General features: G+C 40.2%; 2 protein-coding genes across 9 annotated transcripts in view; one reads left to right on the top strand and one right to left on the bottom strand.

The window, feature by feature from the left end:
- The window catches only part of LOC121867583 (probable E3 ubiquitin-protein ligase MGRN1), a 42,328-nt gene extending 39,433 nt beyond the window's left edge, over nucleotides 1–2,895 (bottom strand). For all 4 annotated transcript variants that reach the window (XM_042367600.1, XM_042367601.1, XM_042367598.1 and 1 more), the window contains exon 1: nucleotides 2,624–2,895. In XM_042367600.1, the coding sequence (XP_042223534.1) occupies nucleotides 2,624–2,711 (88 nt within the window). In that variant the 5' untranslated portion in view covers nucleotides 2,712–2,895. The remainder of the gene's footprint in view (nucleotides 1–2,623) is intronic.
- A 628-nt stretch (nucleotides 2,896–3,523) lies between these two features.
- LOC121867585 (kinesin-like protein KIF19) overlaps nucleotides 3,524–25,233 on the top strand; it is a gene marked incomplete at its 3' end in the record, with an annotated part of 121,868 nt that continues 100,158 nt past the window's right edge. For all 5 annotated transcript variants that reach the window (XM_042367606.1, XM_042367607.1, XM_042367608.1 and 2 more), the window contains 2 exon segments: nucleotides 3,524–4,166; nucleotides 9,196–9,276. In XM_042367606.1, the coding sequence (XP_042223540.1) occupies nucleotides 4,098–4,166; nucleotides 9,196–9,276 (150 nt within the window).

Here is a 25,233-nt window from a genome sequence, read left to right on the forward strand (position 1 = left end):
TTCTATTATGATTTTAAGTATTTTATTTTAATTTTTTTATTTACTCTATCCCACTCCACAATTCTCCTCCCGGAGCAATTTTTGTTGTTTACCTCGCTGAATCCCTCTTCAAGAGACATTTCCTATAAATGATGGTGAACGATTCCACGAAATTCTCCTCGCCATTGCTGATGTATATCAACCTCAATATTAAGGTAAGTTGTTCAACACTTAAATTAACACGATAATGCATAGAATCTAATAGATCTGACCTACCATACCAGGTAAATGTGCATATTACAACAACCATGGAATTTGAAGAAAAAAAGTGGTTTTCTGATAGGTTTTGATGCGATTAACTCAAATTTGACCTTCGTTTTTGTCGGGAATCTCTCGTTTGTGATATAGCCCACCCCCTCTCATAATAGTTCTATCGATTGCGTGTTCCGAATTCCAAGGTACTCTGTGCTTGCTAACTTATACCATATAACCAAATTAAACCTTACCTAACAACCTAGCTGGGGGCTTTGCCCCTGGACCCATAAGTGCTATGTAATAACCCTAGAGTCGCGTGGTCAGCCTCCACGAGAATATAAATAGCTGTTATAGTATTTCTTACCTTACTCCTCGTCAGGGACCAGAATACATCGTGGGTTCCTCTGTTCTCTAAAGTATCCTTATTTTTAGAATGAAATAATACAATAAACTTCCAATAATCAAATCACACCCAGCACATACTGGCTCCATGTTGTAACTGATAAAAAAGTCCCGCATTCTACCAGCCACTTTTGGTTGTATCAAAAGTTGATTCTTTATTTGATTTGATTGGCTGCTGCCCCCGCCCTAGATTTGATTGGCTGCAGTCACCCCCGATTTGATTGGCGGCCGCCCCCACCACATGCACGGGAGGAAAGCGAACGTACAAACACAGACAATATGAGCAACAACGTAGTGTAATATAAGAAAATTATCATAGAAAAAAATAGTTCTATCGATTGAGTGGAGTGAATTCTTGAATTCTGTGGTTGCTGTAAACTGCATAATTACCCCATACCCAACCTATGGGTATGTTAGGTCAGGCTCTATTAGGTTCTATGCATTGTTGTTTCCATTTTTGTGTTTAATATCATGATGTTAGTGTGTAGAAAAATTCCACAAATTCCTCCTCACCATTGCCGATCGCCCAAGCGGCTAACAAGCCGATCAGTGGCGAAGAGGATAAAAGTATATGTCCCAACGGGAAGAAGAAACTGCACTATTTGAGAACCTAGGTATATATGTTGACAATGAGCTGAAGTTCTCGGGCCATTGCGAGAAGGTAAATCAGGCAAATAAATTATTGGGTCTTATAAGAAGGTCGTTCAGATATCTAGACGGTCCGTCCCTCGTAACGATCTTCAAGAGTGAAGTGCTTCCCCATCTGGAGTATTGTCACCCCTTCTGGTCCCTGAGATATGCTAGGGACTGTCAGCTGGCTGAAAATGTTCAAAGGAGGGCCACCAGACTGGTGCCTGCACTTAAGCACCTCAACTACCCTGAGATTGGAGCGCCTGAACTTGCCTAGCTTATACTACAGACGGGCAAGGGGCGACCTAATTGAGGTGTATAAGCATCTCAAGGGGCACTACTCAGTCGAGTGTCCTTACCTGGAGCTGGCGGACGCTCGCCCCAAAAGTGGTCACAGCTCAAGATTGAAGAAGCCGCAAGTCCAGAAAACTGTGAGGGTAAATTTTTTCGGAGTGAGAGTTGTGAACTCTTGGAGCAATCTACCAGAAAGTGTTGTGACAGCACCAAGTGTGAGCTCTTTCAAGACCAGACTTGAACAACACTGGAGCAGGTTCAGGTACATTCAGGAGCCGGTGCATGCCCAGTACTTGCCAACAGTGCGTAACAGAGACATGACCAATTGTCCAAACGGCTAACAAACCGATCAGTGGTCAAGAGGATAAAAGTAAAAAGTAACACAAATTAACACGATAATGCATAACTTTTACTTTTTACTTTTATCCTCTTGACCACTGATCGGTTCGTTAGCCGTTTGGGCAATCGGTCACGTCTCTCTTCATTTATCTTCTTCACCAAAAGATCGGCTCGCTAGCCGCCCGGACGATCAGTCACGTCTGTCACGCACTGTTGGCAAATACTGGGCATGCACCGGCTCCTGAATGTACCTGAACCCGCTGAACCTAATAGAACCTGACCTAACATACTCAACCTATGGGTATGTTAGGTCGGTGGACGGAAATAAAGTCCACAGGAAAAAAGTCACATGACTTGTACACATTGACAACACTTTATAAATATGATGGCATTGCACGTAGGTTAGGTTAGGTTTTTTCCGTGCCTTTTTATGTGACTTTTTTCTTGGATTCGTTAGGTCAGGTTCTATTAGGTTCTATGCATAGTCGTTTCCATTTTTGTGCTTAATATCATGTGTGAAAAATTTTCAACCAATTTGGACAATTCCTTCTGGTGGTAGCCGTTATCTACACCTTTAACCAGAATAATTACAATGGTATTCATTTCTTTGTCTTAGTTCGTGAATTATAACGCCCTCCTAATCTCGAAACTTATCCACTTTGTTTGGACACCTTTACCTGTGTACTATATATCAGCCATTCCACAGACTTTTCCGTTGACTCACCAGATTTTGGAGGATATCTGTAGGCATGATTGACTCCAATGTCCACCTCCTCCACACCTGCATTTTGCCTGCTGGTTATGGCCCCCATACTATTGCTACGAGCAGAAACTGTATGTCACTTTTTCTTGTTTTGGTTGTCCTCAATCCATTATTAATGACAATACAAGCCTTTGACACAGACGGTATACAGGTAGGATGCTAACGTTGATGTGCTAGATACCGAAATATAGTGAACGACTGAGCGATGATTCGTTCTCTGCCATCTGTTGGGGAAAAACAGGTTGACGGTTAGAGAAAACGGAAACTGAAGAAATTACAGTGGTAACTGGTTAAATTTAATTTTTCGTTTTAGATAATAATAATAATAATAATAACCCGAGGGAGGGGACTAAAAAAGAAAGGAAACCTACTTTTGGGCTCCCTAGCATTTTTTAAAACTCGACCGAGATGTTTATAATTTATATTTGTCACCTCTTGCCCATCTATAGTATAGGCTAGGGCTAGACAATCACAGGCGATCGGTCTACAAACAGGTTAGGAAAGGGTAGGGTAGGGTAGGGTAGGGTAGGTAGGAGGGTAGGTTAGGTTATATATATATATATATATATATATATATATATATATATATATATATATATATATATATATATATATATATATATATATATATATATATATATATATATATATATATATATATATATATATATGTGTGTATGTGTGTGTGTGTGTGTGTAGTTTGTGTATGTGTTCCTCCAAAAGTGTGTGTATGTGGGACCAAAATTAAATATAGCTGATGTGTAGGCAAGTCGTTGATGGATTGTGGTTGTACATCGAGGATGCGCGCGCGTGGTGGTCGTCAAGTCAACACTGGAAGAGCCGCCCTGGGTGGCACTGGACGCCGCACCAGTCAGAAGCTGAACGTCGGGCGGTCGGTACTCGCACATCATATGCCACCGTAACTCACAAAGTTATGTGAGCATCGCTATGAGTCTCGGTTTCACTATTTACATCGGGTCGTGGCTTTGTTGCTGCTTCCAGTAAGAGGGTGAACTATGTATCTCCCAATGAGTCCTGAACTAGATGTGAGGCAATGGTTACAGCACTTGTCGTTGCGACCCATTATACCCGAAGCCTAGAAACGGGGATCCCTTTGCACAATATCTGTCATTCACCTATATCCGTCTCACAGGTGTTGTGCCTGAACACCTAGAGATTTAGTGCTCCGTTTGTGCAAATTCTCACGGAGAAGTACCTGCAAGTGTATATAATTACCTGTGTCGCAGGTGTGCTCGAACTATTGGGTAACATGTAAGTTATAGAGTATGCTTCCGCTTCCGAGGTGCCCTAACATCTTAGCCCAGGATGGGGACAGTGAAAAACTGACAAGGCCATATTGGACGAGGCGGCGCCCAGGCCAAAGTGGGTCTAGACAATAAATTGACAGAAATTGAGGTGAAAAGAAGATCTAGGGATGGCTGGATCAAAGAAATCCGAGAAGAAGGAGGATGGAGATGAGAAGTCGGCTTCGGAGAGGCTGATGGTGAGTTTACCGATTGTTTATTTATTTTTAGTCTAACACTACCACTTTAAAGAAGATTCGGCTCAATCAATCTCACCATTGTCTCATAGTGAGATACATGAATACCTCATAACTTATGATCAATATCTGTGAAATACTGTTTTTGGTATAAGACAACGTTATGTGTCAAGTGATATGCCGTGCAGTTAGTGAAATTTGTACTGAAGCCAGGATAAGTTTAACAAGTTACGGGAAGGTCACAAGAGATGATTTCACATGGGATAAGCCATCAGTGAGAGGATAATGATGATTAACAGAAAACTGAATATTTATCAACAATTCATTTGTGGAGTTATTATTCCGCAAACACCGGATTACGAGCCATCGTATGCCAGTGTCAGGTTACGAGCCTAAATGAATCGTATGCCGGTGTTTGGGGAATAGTTACCCAGTAGGTGAGTACAATGACCAGATTAGGTTAGGTTAGGTTCATTTAGTTATGTTTTTAATTACACATTTTCCCTCCGTTTCGAAGCCCTGCCCACCTTTGTTGGAGTCAAGACTGACAGTAGGAAGGGCCATATCTCAATAATTATGCATTTTTCCAATCTTTCATTTTTACCACAGTGTTCAGTATGAAAAACTGCATTGAAAGTATGTTTTTCTTGCCTAAATCGTTTGCCGATGTTTGCAGAATAATTATCGTTAATTGTTCTACAGTTGCTTTTATTGGTAATATTTTACTTTCTTTGCGCCACGTTATCTATTGAAATATTACCTTATGGGGGAAAGTTGTTGCAATCGTCGAGAAAAACGATTGTAATTGTCACAGAAAACTTACTAAATTACGACTTAAACAACGTCGTTCTATTAATTTAATTGAAAAGGATCACTGCGATTTGCCGAAAGACAACAAGAAAATCAGGGTAATTATTAAGTTCCCAGCCCCGTTCCTGCGAAAAAAGATGTTATTCAATGATGACTCATTTAATTCGCCTGTGTGCGAAGCGTCTTTAATGGTATCTATGTTACTTTTAATCGGTTATTTTGCAAAATTCCCGTCATGCATGCCGGGAATTTTGCGAGATAACTTACAAACAGGCTAACCAAAGTAAAAAAAAAAAAGAACAGGCCCACTTAACCTATCCATAATGTTAGGTTAGTTTAGGTTGTGTTTGTAAGTAACTTCGCCAAATTAGCGGCATGCATACTGGGAATTTTGCAAAATAACCGATTTCGAAAGAAAAAACACGTAATATATACTGTACAGTGTGCCTGCCGCTGGCCACTGTGGTTCAAGTTTCAGCTGTATTTTCCAAGGAAAATATTTTTTTCGCTCTTACAGTAATTATGTACAAAGTTCAATGAATGCAACAATTTCCTTTATTGAAAGTAAGGTGAATATCAGGAATAAAAGAGGCGAAAGGAAAGTATAAATAAAAATCAACTGTGTTGTTCATCGTTTAGGTAATATACATATATATATATATATATATATATATATATATATATATATATATATATATATATATATATATATATATATATATATATATATATATATATATATATATATATATATATATATATATATATATATATATATATATATATATATATATATATATATATATGTATATATATATATATATATATATATATATATATATATATATATATATATATATATATATATATATATATATATATATATATATATATATATATATATATATATATATATATATATATATATATGTGTGTGTGTGTGTGTGTGTGTGTGGTCAGCATGCTCGCCCGGGCAGGGTGAAACTATGGACAAGTTTCTTTACGCCATTTGCATATGTCAACCTATCAGTAATTGGGTAATGGTTAGCCAGCGCAGTTGTCCGGTCATCTCTTTTACTTTTATTTTCTACACCACTGATCTGCTCATTAGCCGCTTGGGCGATCGGTCACGTATCTGTTACGCACTGTTGGCAAGTACTGGGCATGCACCGGCTCCTGACCATCTGAACCTGATCCAGTGCTTGTCAAGTCTGGTCTTGAAAGAGCTCACACTCAGTTTCGTCACAACACTGTCTGGCAGATTGTTCCAAGAGTTCACAATTCTCACTCCAAAAAGGTTACCCCTCACAGTTTTCTGGGCTTGCGGCTACTTCAACCTTGAACTGTGACCCCCTTGTGGGGCAAGCGTCCGCCAGCTCCAGGTAAGGGCACTCGACTGAGTAGTGCCCTTTGAGATGCAACTCGTTAACTTAGGGTGTGATTGTTGCGTTTTGCGTTGGCGACAGCTTCTACACCGGCCATCCTCGTTACACGTGGGACAACCATTATTATTTATTTTGCGTGTGTGTGTGTGTGTTGTTACACATCCGAAGTCTGATCGCAATTTTTACTTTTACTTTTTACTTTTATCCTCTTCGCCACTGATCGAGCCGCTTGGGCGGTCGGTCACGTCTCTGTTACACTCTGTTGGCAAGTGCTGGGCATGCACTGGCTCCTGAATATATCGGAACCTGCTCCAGTGTTGGTCAAGTCTGGCCTTGAATGATCTTTCAATCGGTGCCGTGACAACTCTTTCTGGCAGATTGTTCCAAGAGTTCACAATTCTCACTCCGAAAAGTTTGCCTTTACAGTTTTCTGGACTTGTGGTTTCTTCATCCTTGAGTTGTGACCCCTTGTGGGGCTGACGTCCGCCAGTTCCAGGCCTCTAATCTCTTTCTGGTGTCTGCTGAAAGTGTCCACGCTTCTGACCCATACATTAGTCCTGACCATATATTCTTGTATAGCCTTTCAGCAACCTTTTCTCTAATTAATATTTATGTCCCTTTTTATTCGGTCTTTTAGATTATTAATTGTACATACTCGAAACATTACTCGTCTTTCCTGGTCGAAGTAGTCCGCAGTCTGACAAGGGCACATTCTGCCGACGAATGTTTGGGAATGTTGAGAAGCAATGGCTTCAGAATTCCTCTTTGTCTTGGTGTCATATTTTCTTCTTAAATTCACTGATCACTGAAGGTCATACAGCTGACCAATAAAATATAGCATACAGCATCAGATAGCACGACCTACAAAATTTGAATGGCGGGTAATATCCGTAACGGGACTTGCAACCTTGAGGGTGTGGATGGCACGGCTCTATAACTTAGATCACCTGTACGTAAATCAACAGTGTTGTTAGAGTAATTCACATATTATATATAAAATTTGACACTAATTATCCCCACGACAACATAATTATATACGTGTGTTAAAAACTGTTCATTGTTAACCTAGTTGAAGGTTGACACAAAATTGAAGGTTTCCATTATTTCCGTTCAACACTAGAACCACATCGTCCCTCGTGTATCATTATGTTGTCGTGGGGATAATTAGTGTTAAATTTTATATACAATATTTAATTACTTTAACAACACTGTTGATTGTTCTGGTTCGATTTACGTACAAGTGATCTAAGTTATAGAGCCGTGCCATCCACGCCCCTCAAGGTTGCAAGTTCCGTATAGAGCGATGTCCATCATTATAAGGGATTACCTTGATTTTACACCCGCCCCATGAGCAGGTAAACCAATATGTTGAACCGTAATACGTACCGTAAGTAGGAATAAATTTTTTAATTTATCATTTATCTGAATCACAAGTTAAGATAACAAATGGGTCCCGAAAGTGATGCAAAATCTCGGAGGATTGATGAAAACAACTTGAAAACGTGTATAAAAGAGGGCTGTGGTCACCAACCCTCAGATATGAGGACAGTATTTTGATTGATTACCTTCTGTTTTTTTTTAACTCCGCTTCACGCAATCATTAATCACTAGTTCTTGGTTATCTTTGTTTTGCAATATTTTTGTAAAAGACAGAATGCTATTTTTTGTAGGTCATGTTTTAGTGGGACGCTTTGTTCCCACATGTTCGGTCAAGTTTTTTAATTTGAACATTGTCATAAAAACCCGAATTTGTTTTCTCTCTCTCTCTCTCTCTCTCACACACACACACATGCGCACATCTATGAAAACATATGGATTGAGATTCAATGTCACGAAGTGTAAGAGGATGCCCCTGGGGCGTACCAACAGTAAGGAGGCGTATCATATGTCCCAACGGGAAGAAGAAACTGCACTATTTGAGACTGAATGTGAGAAGGACCTAGGTGTGTATGTTGACAATGAGCTGAAGTTCTCGGGCCATTGCGAGAAGAAGGTAAATCAGGCAAATAAATTATTGGGTCTTATAAGAAGGTCGTTCAGATATCTAGACGGGTCCGTCCCTCGTGACGATCTTCAAGAGTGAAGTGCTTCCCCATCTGCAGTACTGTCACCCCGTCTGGTCCCCGAGATATGCTAGGGACTGTCAGTTGGTTGAAAATGTTCAAAGGAGGGCCACTAGACTGGTGCCTGCACTTAAGCACCTCAACTACCCTGAGATTGGCGCGCCTGAACGTGCCGAGCTTATACTACAGACGGGCAAGGGGCGACCTAATTGAGGTGTATAAGCATCTCAAGCAGCACTACTCAGTCGAGTGTCCTTACTTGGAGCTGGCGGACGCTCGCCCCACAAGGGGTCACAGCTCAAGATTAAAGAAGCCGCAAGTCCAGAAAACTGTGAGGGCAAACTTTTTCGTAGTGAGAGTTGTGAACTCTTGGAACAATCTACCAGAAAGTGTTGTGACAGCACCGAGTGTGAGCTCTTTCAAGACCAGACTTGACCAACACTGGAGCAGGTTCAGGTACATTCAGGAGCAGGTGCATGCCCAGTACTTGCCAACAGTGCGAAACAGAGACGTGACCGATCGCCCAAGTGGCTAACGAGCCGATCAGTGGTGAAGAGAATAAAAGAAAGAAAGAATGAAGTAGCTCTATTTTCTAAAGGTTTAGCAAGGCAATATTTGTCTCGTCTTGTTCCCATAATATCTTGCTGGCTTTGGCACCTATCATGGACTCATATTACTAATGTGTTAATATCATAGGTAGCTGTATTATGATCTTACTAACATTTGTGTAGTTATATCAGTTATGTCACTAACCTGTGCTCTGTTGTATTACAGGTGACGGTGCGCGTCCGGCCACTCACTAGCGATGAGCGGCTCAAGGGCTGTTACCGCATCACCCAGGCTATTGACAGCAAGGTGAGTTTCTCTCTAATTCCTTCTCACAATTTTCTGTTTAACTGTAGGTTGTTGTTAAAATGTTATTACTGCGCTTCAACAACGAAGGTCTTTAAGCGCGTAACATGGTTAGTAATACACTCGTCCAACAACATTAAAAAAAAATATGATGAGATAGACCACTCTATGTGGGTTTACGAGTTAAGTAATCGGTTTAATTAGACCCGACCGTGAATTCTTGTTAACTGGTCACATAAATCTCGCAGTTCACTTCCAAGTAGCACAAGCCATCGTCTCATCCTTCGGAGAACAAGAATCCAATAAACCTTCACATTGATCGAGGGCGTAGCCAAATTTTTATTATTTAATTATCCACCCATATTACCTAAGCTGAGGACAGGAGCCAATCAACCGATATAATGTTGTCGTCTGCCTGATCATGTCTCATTATCTAAGTGCTACTTTGTACGGTGATCAACATCCTAGGAATAGGCATCAATTCAATTATTCATACCAAGGGCTAAGTCAGTTCAATTTGAGATCGATGACTATTGGTAACGTATTGATTTTAAGCCTGCAGTTGATAAACACGGGTAAAGCTGCCCCTTTTATCTATACTCGACAGCCTCTATCAGTTCATAAACCACGTATACACTAGTGTATGTCCGTGTATCGGATACTTCTTGTCTTCGTGCACTGCCCATTATGTCCCTGAGTTGACCGATCACTGACCGGCTGGGAACGCTGCTGCATTCAGATAGCAAGCTTTTTTAATGGCACTTGAATGTTTACTGTTTGTGAGTTATACCTTTCAGACACAAATAAGTATGTCAAAAATATTTTAAAAATATATTACAATCATAAAAAAGTAAATGTTGGGCTCGTGGAAAAAAAATGCTTGCAGTGCTTCAATAGCTCTACATTTCTGCAACGATTTTGGGACACCAAAAATATCTGTAGGAAAACTATATACCCAGGCTATTTTTATGCTTGAGTGCTGCATCTGTCAATAAGAATCAATAATTGATGAGTGAACAGATGAAGTCTCATGGGTCAGGTAGGTAAGGGGAAGCCTATTAAAGTTACATCACACAGCTGCTGTTTTGTGGATTATTTCTACGTCAAACTAAAATATAATTTGAGTACACTGTGGTGCGAGAGTACAGATGTTATACTTCTCATAACATGGAAACACGAATATACCTGTAATTCGTATCGGCGGATATGAGTAACTGTGACCCTCGTCCCCTGTATCTTCCGGTGGGGACATGGAGAGACGATGGCGTGTGAATATATTTGAAGATTTTGCTATAATGAAGCAGACTTACCCATGTGTGTTGGGGGTTACTGCATGTAGTGACGGTAAGGTTCTTGGTGAAACATAAAGCTAGTTTTACATATGTTTGCCACTGTCTGACGTGATGGAAAACATAAGCAGGAATAACTCATTAAGTAGTGTTTCGTGCTGCAGAAAGATATTAGATAAACAGCTGGCGGACACGTAATCTTGCAACAGGTCATCACCACCCGAACACCTACGCCCACACCTCCATTACCGCAGTTGTCAATTTTATGCACATTCAACTTTTGAATCATTTTGCTTTGTAATGTTGTCTATTTGTCAGTGTCTTCTGTACAAGGAAAATATATACAAAATTAAAAATAAAGTGTACCATAGGAACTGCAAAACGTGGTGCCCTTAGTTTGCCGTGGGTTTATACTGCCGTCATGCTGTAAAAAGCGTCGCATCAATATCCTGCCATGTGCTCTATACGACCACATAAACGATTCGTGACGCGGGGTCCAGTAATTTTAATCGGGGTAACGTCATTTAGAAGTTAATTTCGAGTGGTAGTCATGAAGTACAGTACTCTCTTTCCGCTTGCACACACATTATAGTTGGAAACTTTGGTTTAGTTTTCACTTTCTATTGAGGTTTCAAACTAAGAATGTTGAGCAGTCATCGGGAGTAGCAACCATTTTTTGCCTGTAACAGCTACACTGCTCAAATCATATTTATGTGACTGTGTATGATAATTTTTGTTAGTTAGTATTTATAAAAAAAGTGTTGTTTTTCGTAAAGATTTAGTTTAAGTCAAGTATTATTAGGTTATATGTATTAGCCGAGCTACACGCGACGGCCTTGAGGGTCGATTTGAACTGGCATGGAGTGGGTAGTAAGGGTGGTATGTGTACTGGTACCCCCGTCCACTCGCCAGGCTACTACACTGCACAAAAAACTCTTGAGGTAACCATGGCAGCCCTCACACACACACACCCGCACCACAATCACCTACACCCTCTCTACCACATAAACACGACGCCACACTCACCTCCCTACAGCCTCACACAGCCACACCACACCACACTCACTTCCCTTCCCCGACCCACATTACACTCACCCCGCCCCTCCCCTGACCCACACAACCACACCACACTCACTTCCCTTCCCCGACCCACATTACACTCACCCCGCCCCTCCCCTGACCCACACAATCACAACACACTCACTTACCTTCCCCGACCCACATCACACTCACCCCGCCCCTCCCCTGACCCACACAACCACAACACACTCACTTACCCCACTCACACAACTACACCACTCTCACCTCCCCCTACTTAGCCTCACAACCACACTAAGCTCACCCCCCCCACAAGCCACACCACACGCTCTCTCTGTCTCACACAACCACACCACTGATCTTGACCACACTCACCGCCACCCCCACACGGCCATAACACGTACCTCCACTGGCCTTTCTCACTCTACACAACCAGACCACGCTCACCACTTCTCCCACAACCTCACTACGTTCACACTTCACCACACATCCATACCCCCTGGTACCTGATAATTTTCAAAATACACTAGAAATTAATAGTTTTCTCGTTACAGTCAAGTCCCATGTAGCATTGGCTCAAAATCAGTAATGTGAGCACCTTGTCGAAGTCACGGTGTTTAGTAATTATCGACATGTTCAGATTATTCCCACTGTACAACACATTGGTTCCTCTAGACGGATGCGACAGCCATTAGAGGATTACGGTGGAGGATAATTTTTGTATAACCATAGTTTGACGTGCGAGTGTAAACCACAATATCGAAAATGCACTATACTTTTGACGCATAATATTTCAAAGTATTATGTACAACACTCTGGCTTACATTACACAATTTGATGTTCCATTTCTTTAACATATTTATTAGAACTCAGTAATGTAAACGGCAGGAGGTAAATAATGTGACAATGAAATTTTTATTTTCGGTACATTATTAAGTATATTATACTAGGTGTTGGTTATCTCTGAAGGTTTAATAGTTTGACAATTTTAATCCAGTTCCGCAGAGTTATAAAGGGGGATTAGAAGCTCTTTTGTAGGTTTGTTGCCTTTCTTAAAAACTTATTTACAATTAATGCTTGGAGCAGTGCGAAACAGTCTCTTACTGCTGCTGGAGCTGGACTATACTTATTTATATCTTGACTCATTACGACACACACACACACACACACACACACAAATTCGTATCTCACGGATTACATGTCATATTTCACTGCATCAATTACCTCGACCTAGTTTGTGGCGAGATGCGGTTGGCGGAGGTGGAGCATCGAGCCTGTGTCAATACTGATGCTTCTATGACTTTCTTATGTTGGTTGTGCACGCCCTCTAGTCAATTTTGAAGATATAATAGCTGGATAATTCTCTGGACGACCATCAGTGATCCAATTATTTTAACTGATTGTAATTTGTTTCGTTATGTTGACAAATAGGAAACTTTCGTGTAGTCTTCGCGAAATAATTTCAGATAATGACACTAAGCAATTTTTCCGCTTATGTATATTGTCTTTCAGGAAGTTGCATTTGTATAATTGAATTTAAAATTTATTTTCTTAGAATAAACGTAGTTTCAGATCCTGGTGTTGTTAGTGGTGGTGGTAAGGGAGTGGGGAACGGGGAAGGCTTTCTAGGAAATAGTTACAGTAAATCAAAAGTCAGTGGTTGCACCATATTACACCACAATTTCCCTCACTTAATCTCATATCCCCACCATATATTAATGAAACCTACAAGTCAGTTTGGGTGTGCATGTGTAGACAGACTCCTGTCCCTCACGGAGGTATTTTTTTTTTTACTGAAGTTGTTCAAAGGTACAGTGTGTTGCGTGTCTTGTGTAGGTTACTAGCGCGAGTTGGCGTGACAGACGAAGACAGCAGGATATGGCTCACGTGTGGGTGTTTGTGTGTGTGTAAGCGTTGCGGGTAGCAGGGGGCCAAGGGGCAACAGCCGTTTGCTTTTGTGTAGTCACAGGTAGGACGGGACGAACTCATTGAGTAGAGAGTTGAGGGTAGGGGGGGGGGAGGTCGTTTACTTGGTGTGTGCGTGTTGTCGGGGCGTCTCGGACTCATTCTCGCACCCTGACCCCACTACCAACTTTCAGCATATGAAAGACTACTCAGGATTACTCTGGGATTGTACCGTTACTTACAAAACATGTCATGAAGATTATTCTGCGATACAGTGAGGTTAAAGATGTTTTACAGTAACGTATCTGCACCATTTTGATTAACTTAGCTTATGATCTGGATTATATTGACAAATCCAGCATGGTATATGAATAGTTTTGATGAACATAGCCAAGTACCTGGTTTATTTTGATGAACCCAACCATGCTACTGCATTATTTTCATGAACCCAAACTAGTATTGTATATGAATTATTTTGAAATTGTTTGGAAGAAATCGGCCTAAAATCTAGTACAGTATATTGTTGAATCCATCCAAAGAATCTGCATTATTTTTTTAAGGAACACAGCCTAGTATCTGGATTAATTTGACGAATCCTTTCTTCCTAGTATTTGGACTGGTTTCATAAACCCAGCGTAGCATATTAAGTATTGTATTTTGATACGATACTGGCGTGTCTCGATTATTTTGATGGACCCAGCTCAATATCTCGATTATGTTGATGATCTTAGCCAATTATCTGGACTATATCAATTAAAGCGACTTGATATCAATGATTAAGGCAGATTGCTCCATAGTAACCCCTGACAAGGACGATTTAATGCAAATACAAGGTACAAAACTTTCAGTGCAGTGTTTAATAATCCTTACCGTAGACATCACCGTTCAGTCTCTTATGTTTACAAGGTTGGGCGTCGTCGTCTTCATTCTTGACAAATATTGATTGATCTTAAAGGCGGACCAATCAGATCAAGGCAGGCATTACTCAATGAATTTGCCGGTATGTGAGAAAAAGTCTTCGGTGCATAACCAACTTGTTTCATTGTCATTTTGATAAGAGTACAAACAAAACACACATACATTATATATATATATATATATATATATATATATATATATATATATATATATATATATATATATATATATATATATATATATATATATTAGTGTAACTTTTTCATAATAAAATTAAAATGTTTTTTATATTACAAATAAAATTGCAGATAATGGACAAGCAAGGTTCAATTAGTAATATTTATTATAATCAACAGGACATGTTTTGCTGAAAATTAATTATATAAATTTAGACATTACACGTTTTACGACTGTTGTCATAACTCCGATACACTACTGTGGGAGGGTGTCTTGCTCCTCGCTCGGCACACTCACTTGAACACTGGTTTAGGCTTTTGGTTCAGTTTGGTACAGGTTGTGTTAAGGGAAACTGTGTTCATTATTCTTATTTTAATTTCACTGCTCATCATAAGGGTTACTTTATTATTTACTGCATTTATATGAAGAATATAACATGACTTAATACTTTGTTAATGGCTCATAAATAAAAGCCTACAGTAAAAAAAGGGGGGGGGGCACGGATTGGGATTCAGGGAAGAGTGGACGAGCGTACACAAGTAGTCAATCACACGCCGCCATGTCATCAGAGCGAGTGAACTATAATTTTCTTTATAATTGGCAGATCTAGAAAACTTGCCTTCTCCAACTTGTCATGTAATCTTGGATAAGCTGCCAAAAAACGCTGCCGCCATGTGATTTTGCTACTCACTGACGTTGATTACATTAGTCACATGAATGATGCCATACTGGGCACGAGAGTTAGCGTTAGTGTGTGTTTAACAGTTTCTTACTCGCATTCCTTCACCAGGTCAGAAGACATTAATTAACGTTATTTTACATGCTAGAGAGGGCTTGTGTCCCAGCCCCACTGAGCGCGGGAGTACAGGGTGAGGTGGATGACCAGTTTAGCTTGTACAGTATTAGTTTTTAATGCACGTCTTTCCTTAGATTTTAATATGCTACAAGTTAGGAAACTGGCAGAGGTACAGTCACCCACAGTAGTCGTGTCGCCTATCCTGAACCACGAATCCCGAGATTCAAAGACTCATGAACCCGAAGCAGTAGACACTGATACATTATTCTGTCCATAAACTCTTTATTGAGAGTGTTCAGGGTTGATTTGTCATTTGGCTTATGGTACCTTACAAGGTCTCAGTATGAAAAAAAAGACCCCACATGTATGCGTTGACCTATAGTCGAACACGCGTTAAATCCTCAAATTTCAGTCTCTTGGTTAAAATAAACAATATATGTTTATTACCAATGTCAGCCTAATTCTCGGGAGGATCAATGATCTTGTCAAGTTTCAAGAAAATTTGTAAATTCTTTCATGAGTTATCTGTTATCACATTTAAACGAAGGATGAGCTACGGGCACGATGGATGCCGTCATGTTCCGCTAACTTGTTAAGGAATATATTTAATTGTATTAGGATTTTTCTCATTGTATCAAGTATTTTAAGCTGTAATTGTCCTTAATAATATGGAACAATATTATCGGATAACATTATGGTCTCCAGTCTTCCTTGTCGAGTTTAGTCTCAGTTTAAGATTTTTCATCCCCCAGCCCAGGCAATCAGTAGTTTACAAAATAAATTCTGCACATATTTCAATGAAAGTTCGTGATACTTTATAATCATTAGCCTACAAATGGTGTACAGGTGCACGTACTGTAAATGGATAAGTGATTACATGGTTGGTTCAGTTAATTTTTTGGACCAAGTTGTCGTTTCTGGTTGTCTGATTCCTCATCTTCAGAGAAATTTTTGTTTTCTCAGCATATAATTTTGAGGTTTTACTTGAATTATTGGTGCCAGTATGTAGCTTAACTTTTAAAATAAAGTTTGAATAATTTATACAACGTTTACGATTGAGAAGATGGACGGCAATTCCCTGATGCAATGTCGAAGAAAAAAAAAAGCCACCTTTTTTTATTATTCTAATGTATCAGACAACCATGAAGGACGTACATGTAAACACGCCACGCTCCACTTCACCCTTCCTCCTCCTCCTCCTCCTCCTCTTTTTTTTAGCAATTAGAAAATTATGATGAAGTCCATTATCTGAAGGAATATCGATTATTGTAAGTAAATAGAAAAGTCTTCAGAGTATTACATGATCGGCAGCACTCATAATGCATATTTGGGGATTGTTAATAATTATAATTAGGGATGAAAGGATAATAAGAGAAATATTAATGGGCAAAGTTGAGGGTAGGAAGGACAAGGGAAAGCAGACACTAAGATGGATGAATGAAATTAAAAACTGGATCCCCAGACATGCAAAATCTTGGAGGATTGATAAAAACAGTGGGAAAACGTTTAGAGTGGAGGACTGTGGTCGCCAGCTCTGATAGTTTGAAACATTGTATTATTAGTCACTTCATCCAATTCAACCATTTTAATGATTAAACATGGGAGGGAGATCTTCATAATGAGTTTTTCTTCCCGGGAGATTGTTTCCAAAATACAGATGGTGACACAACATGAGGTTTAACCTGAGGGATCGTGTGTGTGTGTGTGTACGTTACGCAACACCTGGTGACTGGAGAGAGTCGTCGGCACCATCCAGCAAGACCTGAAAAGTTGGAAGACATGATACCGTGTGCACATGTCACGCTTGCCACAAGGGCCATCTGGCTGGCGTCGATAAATCTATCCAGTCAGGTTTGTATGCTTACTTGCTTATGGCACTCCATCGAAGTTGATGACGACGTTGCTCCAGATGAGATGATTGAGCGATATGTGTTATTCCTCTAATGCCACCGTAGATGACCTTGGAGTCCAATCCTGGAGGCGCAGATCTTGTTGCATAGGTGACAGGGATGTTGTTCATTGAGAGGAATTATGCCTTGAGCCCTCTGATGTCGTTGGGATCGTTTAGTAGCTCTCTTTTGGTTCAGTGAGGTCTCAAGTGTTTCCGCTCCTCTATGGCATGTTGAGCGCCATAAGGAACGGCCTGAGGCTAGTTGATCCAGTGAATTTGGTTGTATATTAGCACTTGAGATGAGTTTTAGAGTGGTCCCTTTATCTCTTTTTCTGTCCTCCCGCCGAGCGTTTTCCATGTGAGAGCTTACCATATAATATTTGTCTTGGAAGCCTGTGGTCTGGCACCCTGCTAACATGTCCAAGCCAGCGCAAGTGTCTTTTGGCTAGCATGGTTTCAATGCTGGTCGTGTTTGAGCGACGATATAATTCTTCACGAGTCACCGCTCCTCATACATACTAACACCCATAAACCACAGTTGATGTACTACTCTACTATATAGTTTGGTCTCAGGGTCGTAGGTCATACAGGTGCGTAATAGCGCGGTAATATATGAAACGGGAGCTCGGATCGACGAAGGGGATGTAAGAATTGGTGGATGTATCACAGAACGGCAGACGACGCAAGATAAGTTTGGTATCAGCAGGAAAGCGAAAAGGCAAAGATTTTGTCAGTAAATCAGAGACAGGAAGAACGAAATTCTGACGTGGCGGTTAAAATTAGAGAATATAAAAACTAGACAATCCAGCTTATAAAAAGACTGGAGCGGAAATTAAACAAATATGTAAATCAGAGGATGAATGAACGCAAATGTATACGATTTGAGCAGCTAGTTTACGAGGTGGATGACGCAAAAACACGACAGCTTTGGAGAATAAAGTAGCCATAGGTAAAAACTGAAAAAAACGAACAAAATAAACTGCCGGAACACCAGGAGATAATTTTTTTATTTCTTGGGAATAGATTGTATTTTCATAACTTCGGTTCTTTCTAAACACAAACTTTCACGTCGCAAACAGTTCAAAACACTGACAGTAGGACGAAAAAAGGATCAGTTTAACACACACACACAGCAGTGTGCCTAGCGGGTATGAAAGTTTCTCCTCTTCTCGTGACTGTCCCACACCAAGCTCTGATCAGGCCAGTGGCTTAGTGTAGTTCTCACTGGGGTTATAACCTTCAAACACTGGCCCATCGGCTTTATGTCTCATCCCCATCCTTGTTCTCTCGTGAAGTCCCTACTGCTTATTATGTTTCTATTTTTGAGGAGAGAGAGAGAGAGTGCATGACACCACAGTTTTGACTCAGAATAAGATAAGCCTTATCAGATAACATATTGACGTCAGCCAGGTGGTGAGGGGGGGGGGGGTCGCCTTACCTACCAGTGTATCATGACGCCTCTTAGGGTGTTGACAGGCCAGGTCTTCCCTGCATATGGTTATTCAATTTAGGCTTAGTTTTAGAGGAGAGGATCTCTCTTACACACAAATACTCATTCACTTTCACTCTTCCTATCCCAATACATAGGGAGACCGTACTTGCATGCCAGCTGGTGGACCGATTGATCTGTTTACGATAGTCAACCTCTGATGTGTGTGTGTGTGTCAATGCCAGAGCCGGATTCAGGAGTGGGCAAAGTGGGCAGCTGCCCAGGGGCCTCCACAATCTGGGGGCCTCCACATGTGCGGTAGTAGCTATATCAGGGCTGGTCGACTTGAAACCACATGAATGACTCCAGTCATGTCTCACTTTTGTGTGTGTGTGTGTGTGTGTTGGGAATTTGTACACTATCAATAAATATACAGTTAATTAAACATTTCTTAATGTTCTAATTTCCTCAATATAACTGCATATGGCTTCAAAATTCTCCAAAGAAGTGTTCAAATTTCAAAATTTTCCCGGGGGGCTTATAGCGCCCCCCGGAACTCCCAAATGTTTAGGCTCGCTTCACTCGCCACCCCACCCTCTTGGGTAGTTATAATGAGGGGGGCCTCCACAAAGAGGCTGCCCATGGGCCTCCACAGGTCTAAATCCGGCACTGGTCAATGCCGCAGGTTAGTAGATAATGTGATATCCTTGTCACGTGGTGTCAGTAAAAGAATATATTTTCTGTCTTACAGTCCTCACGGGAATAATTATACCTCAATAAGAAAAAGCAACTGAAAATTATATCTGTCCCAGTAGGCAGCACTATAATGCTGTTCCTACTCATAATCTACCGCCGCCTGAAGTATGGGTCCAAGCTCATTGTGCTGGTTTATGGTACACCGCATATAAATAACAACACTGCAATAAGCTGATGCAGTAGAAAATGATGCGGTGTATGTTGTTTTCTTACCGTCAGATTTATCAATGTTCGCCTGACTACTGTAATGCAAGTAAGCGTCTATGTTAATCCGTCTGGCGTCTGTGTGTGTTTAGATATTGTTACCACAGCCTTGGTCCTACCATCGTCAAACGTTTAATGGATAAATGGTCCACCGAGGGCTTCTAACGGAGGGTGACAGCAATAGGGGGGTATTATTTAGTGAGGGAGGGACGCTAAAATTATGTCAGCCCACCAGGCAGTCTCTACAGAATAGGGTTTAGTTACGAGTCTCAAGACCAAAGAATTACCAGTATTATATTGTTCTGCCCTGAATTGCCAGGAAGGGGTTTATAATGCTAAGAGTCATATTCACGTAGTAGGTAGTAGGCAGCTACCAAACAGGGAGGTACTACCGCCTGGGAAGATATTGGAAGCATAATGTATTGTCTAATGGTAGACCCTGCTGTCATATGGCATCACGAAAATTGCGACCAAGTCCCAGGTTGCTGATCTGACTTTCTGCCTCATTTACACACAATTGCAGGGTCTCATTGTTTCTCTTACTATTGACAACACAACATACGAGTATATTCTGTACATCGTTTCTCACTCTTGATTTATTTTTATCAATTTTGTATTTATTCATGGTTATTATTGTCATTAATATTATTTTTACTATATTATTATAATTTTATTTTTATTTTATATTTATATATTTTTTTATTTTTAATAATAGTAATAATAATGATGATGATGGTAATGATAATAATAATAATCATAATAATAATATTATTGTTGTTGTTATTATTATTATTGTTGTTACTATTATTATTATAATCCCCCCACCCCAGGTCCTGATGTGGTTAGTGCCCCTGTATAATATATATATATATATATATATATATATATATATATATATATATATATATATATATATATATATATATATAATAATAATAATAATAATAATAATAATCTGGCCGGGATAAACACACAGTCATAGAAATTGTGAGCTCCTCTTATCGGTTTTACTGAGAATATGTTGACAAGATTCCTATATGAATTACTAACTATTATCCTCTTTTTTCGCTCCCAGGATCCGCTGTTTCATATAACGCGGCACTTTTAGGTAACACGCGCCGCTGTATGAACCTTCTCCATGTCCACATTTGTCACTTGTCATTTGATTTGCACACAATATATTTTACATTGTTTTTTATTACTAAGTATAAGAGCCTGTAAAAACAACTTCACCGGTGACCAACGTCTTCTACCACAGCAAAGAATAATTCCTCAGCATATAATTAGGAACACAAAATAAAGAGCACATCTTCAACCTATTATAGTACAGTATGACCTGGTGTTCTCCTTAACGTGCTACTGGTGATCCACTTTCATGGTTCAGGCGAGAAAAATACACACTCAGGACCTGATAACACATAATTTTTTCATCCACTAAAATTATATAAATTTTCAGGTGAGCCTTGTCGATAGTTGTAGATGTTCATAATACAAATTAAGAGCTGAAAATTACATAGACCACTAATTGATATATGGTTCTTATGTCTGCATGTAATAATATTCTTGATTTAAGATTCAGGTCGTCGGGTTAAAAATAAACTTAGACAACACTAACACAGCAGACACAGAAATAAAACGATGATGATAACTGGTAAGATGACTGTAACGGATTCTTTAATTTAGAAATTTTTATGTACTGTTATGAATTTAAGAACAGTGATCGTACAGATTAATATTGATAACGCGCCAAGTTACGACCGCGGCTCTTTTGTTGTAACACACCTTGTCATTGTATTTATGTCATGGAAGCTTGTACTCACGTGTGTGTATGTGTGTGTGTGTGTGTGTGTGTGTGTGTGTGTGTGTGTGTGTGTGTGTGTGTATTATTGATCATCAATTTCCAACTCGAGGCCACACTAACCTCTCCCTCTCTCCTCGAACTTTGGAGACGCGATCCGTTGCCAACACAAAAACACCGTAACCGAGAGAGAGAGAGAAAGATTCATCAATTAATTTATGTTGAGTGTATTAATGGGTATGCGCGTGTTTCTGTGCCTTTTATTGTGTGTGTATGTACAGTCGGGGTTAAAAGTCTTGAACATTTAGCAATATCTGGCATCTACTTCTGAGTTATACATATATGATTGGGATATACTAATAACACTACAGTAATTGTCATCACATATTATGCCTGGACCACAAAATGGGATAAAACTCTCCTTAGTACTTAAGATCTTTGGGTACTTGCCTGCCAAATATTGTCAAATGTTCAAGACTTTTAACCCCGACTGTACATCGTGATCATGCAATTAGGTGCACGTGTGTACTGTACTGTATTTACGCTGATGCATGTGACAGCCATTTGTGTACAGGCAACGCTCCTGGGCAACGCTACCAACACTGCCCCATACACGCACACACACTTCAGTATACACATATAACATTTAAAATGGTCTTATACAATATGGGTTAAACAAGGGTGTGTACTGGCACCAACTCTCTTTTCCATTTTCTTGGCTGCCTTCCTTACTCGTGCCAGTGCCATTTTAGCCGGCGGGGTGGACATCGAGTACCGGGTGAAGGGTCTTTTCAACATAAGACGACTCCAGGCGAGAACAAAGGTGTTGGCAGCTTCCATTACTGAACTTCAGTATGCAGACGACCTCACCCTTGTTGCTCACACTGAACACGACCTACAGCAGATCTTAAACACCTACACAGATGCGTATGCTCACTTCGGCCTTGATGTAAATGTACGTAAGACTCAGATTCTCTTTCAACCTGCCCCTGGTTCAGATACGCCTCCACCATCCATCCAGCTTAACTGTACTACCCTCTCTAATGCTTCCCACTTTCGGTATCTCGGCTCCCACCTGTCCACCACCACAGACATCGATGAAGAGATTCAGCACCGGATCAGATATGCATCTCAGGCCTCTGGCGGACTCCGAACCGTGTCTTCAGCTTAAGGGAGCTGAAATTATCTACAAAGCTGCATGTATATCGACCAGTGGTCCTCCCCACCCTGCTATATGGCAGTGAGACATGGGTCACATACAGGAAGCACCTCAAGGCACTTGAAAACTTTCACCATCGTAGTCTATGTTCCATCCTCCGAATTTGCTGGGAAGACAAGAGAACAAATGCCACTATTCTTGCTGACACTAACTGTAGGAGCATCGAGGCTACCATTATCCATGAACAGCTACGCTGGACTAGCCATGTTACCCGCATGGACAACAGTAGACTGCCAAAGCAGCTACTTTACAGTTACCTAACGAATAGTAAACGTATCGCTGGCGGGCAATTGAAAAGGTATAAGGTTAGTAGTCTTAAGACAAATTTGTAAAAGTGCCAAATCGACCCCCTCCCCTCACCTGGGAGTCGATCACTCCACAACGTAACGCTTGGAGGAGCACCATACGAGGTGTCAATACTTTCGAGTTATCCCGACTGCATACCAAGGCAGAAAAAGCGCCAACACCGGAAAGAAGCTGCCACCGCCCCTCCCTCACTCGATGCAGCCCTCCACATGTACAAGTAATGTGGACGACCCTGCGGGTCCCGTATCGGCCTCTTGATTCACTTCAAAACTCACCAACCTAGGTGATATCCCTAATAACTCATATCATTGTATCATAGCTGGATGATCGTCATACTCGATTCCGAGTAACAGCAAAGTAGTAGTCGTAGTGTGTGTGTGTGTGTGTGTGTGTGTTTAAGGACTACCTTCACTTCCCGCACCTGTACCTTTACTCCTTTCCGCCATTCCACTCCTCTTCCTCCTACGCGTGCACACATACACACACACACCTGTACAAGTGATAGCAGGCCTTGACATAATTGCTGGAGGGTCATGAATCATTCATTGCCGCTCCCGTTGAAAGACAGCACCTGCTTTGTTCTCTCTTCCGCGTCCCCCTCCTTCCCTGTCTACCAGTCTGTCTATTCCAGCCTGGCCCATTTATTACGGGTTTCTATTTTTATTCCATCCCTTTTTTATCCTTGTTCCGTCCATTTCTCTGTTCTTGCATCGTCCAAATCCCATCCGTGAATCCTGTTAATTTGGGTCGTTTACAGGATAATACGATAATAACACACAAATGAATGGGTTGTGAATTGGATTAAGAATAGCCGACTGGTGGACACTGTGTTTTCTCCGTATGCGCTCAATACATTCGGTGCAAGTTTCGAAATTTATGAAACGCTAATCAGATCTTTTTTTTTAAGTTCATTATAACAGATGTAACAGATGTAAAATGAACACTACGAGTCTACGACATTATTATTATTATTATTATTATTATTATTATTATAGTTGTAGTAGTAGTAGTAGTATTTATTATTATTATTATTATTATTATTATTATTATTATTATTATTATTATTATTATTATAGTTGTAGTAGTAGTAGTAGTGTATTTATTATTATTATTATTATTATTATTATTATAGTTGTAGTAGTAGTAGTAGTATTTATTATTATTATTATTATTATTATTATTATTATTATTATTATTATTATTATTATTATTATAGTTGTAGTAGTAGTATTAATTATTTATTATTATTATTATTATTATTATTATTATAGTTGTAGTAGTAGTAGTAGTATTTATTATTATTATTATTATTATTATTATTATTATTATTATTATTATTATTATTATTATTATTATTATTATTAAAGTACAAACGAATTTTTTATCAATGTTGTATATTATCAAATCGTTCAGTATATCTTCATCTTATTAACATCACTGCATAAAAAAATTAATATCCAGCGACCAAATCCCTCAGTTTTTGCTTGCCTGACCAGGTTATTAAACTCAAAGAAATACAATGAATATATGATGAGCAATGTGTCTTTGTATCGTCCCGCTACGACTGGCTCCCGGGGTCACATACTGTATACTCCTCCACTCCTTGGTCGTGAAACTCTTTGGGTCAGGCCTGTAAATATCGTTGCCTATAATTATAGTCAAACTCCTAAAGTCATTATATATTTAAGAGTGTATTTCCTTCAAGGTGAGGTAAATGTGGTCCGGGAGAGGAGGGTACGACCAGGGGCGCAGTGTGTGTGTGTGTGTGTGTGTGTGTGTGTGTGTGTGTGTGTGTGTGAGGCAGAAATTAGTGAATGAGGCAACAAGCAGAATCAGCATGCAGGGTAAGAATCAACAAGCAGAAGTAAAAAACATTGTGTGAAACAACAAGCGGTTTATTTGAGATGACAACCCGAGGCAGCAAGCAGTGTGTGTGTGTGAGTGTGTGACGACAAGCAGAAGCAACAAGCAGTGTCTGTGTATGTTGTGTGTGGGTGAGGCAGCAGGCAAGCATTGACATGCGGGCGAGGGGGGGATCCAGCCCCTGGCCAGCAATACTCCAGTTCCGCCGCTCAATATACGGGCCGACCCACACACTAAATAGGGCCGATGTTCCGTCACCCCGTTACTGACTACAGGTGTTGATCAGGTGTCGGTGTCACTATATTCTTCCCACTACCAGTACTGCTAATGTACTCTCATTACCGGTACTGTTAATGTACTCTCATTACCAA

This window comes from Homarus americanus, unplaced genomic scaffold, assembly GCF_018991925.1.
Source record: "Homarus americanus isolate GMGI-L3 unplaced genomic scaffold, GMGI_Hamer_2.0 scaffold27457, whole genome shotgun sequence".
Lineage (NCBI taxonomy): Eukaryota > Metazoa > Arthropoda > Malacostraca > Decapoda > Nephropidae > Homarus > Homarus americanus.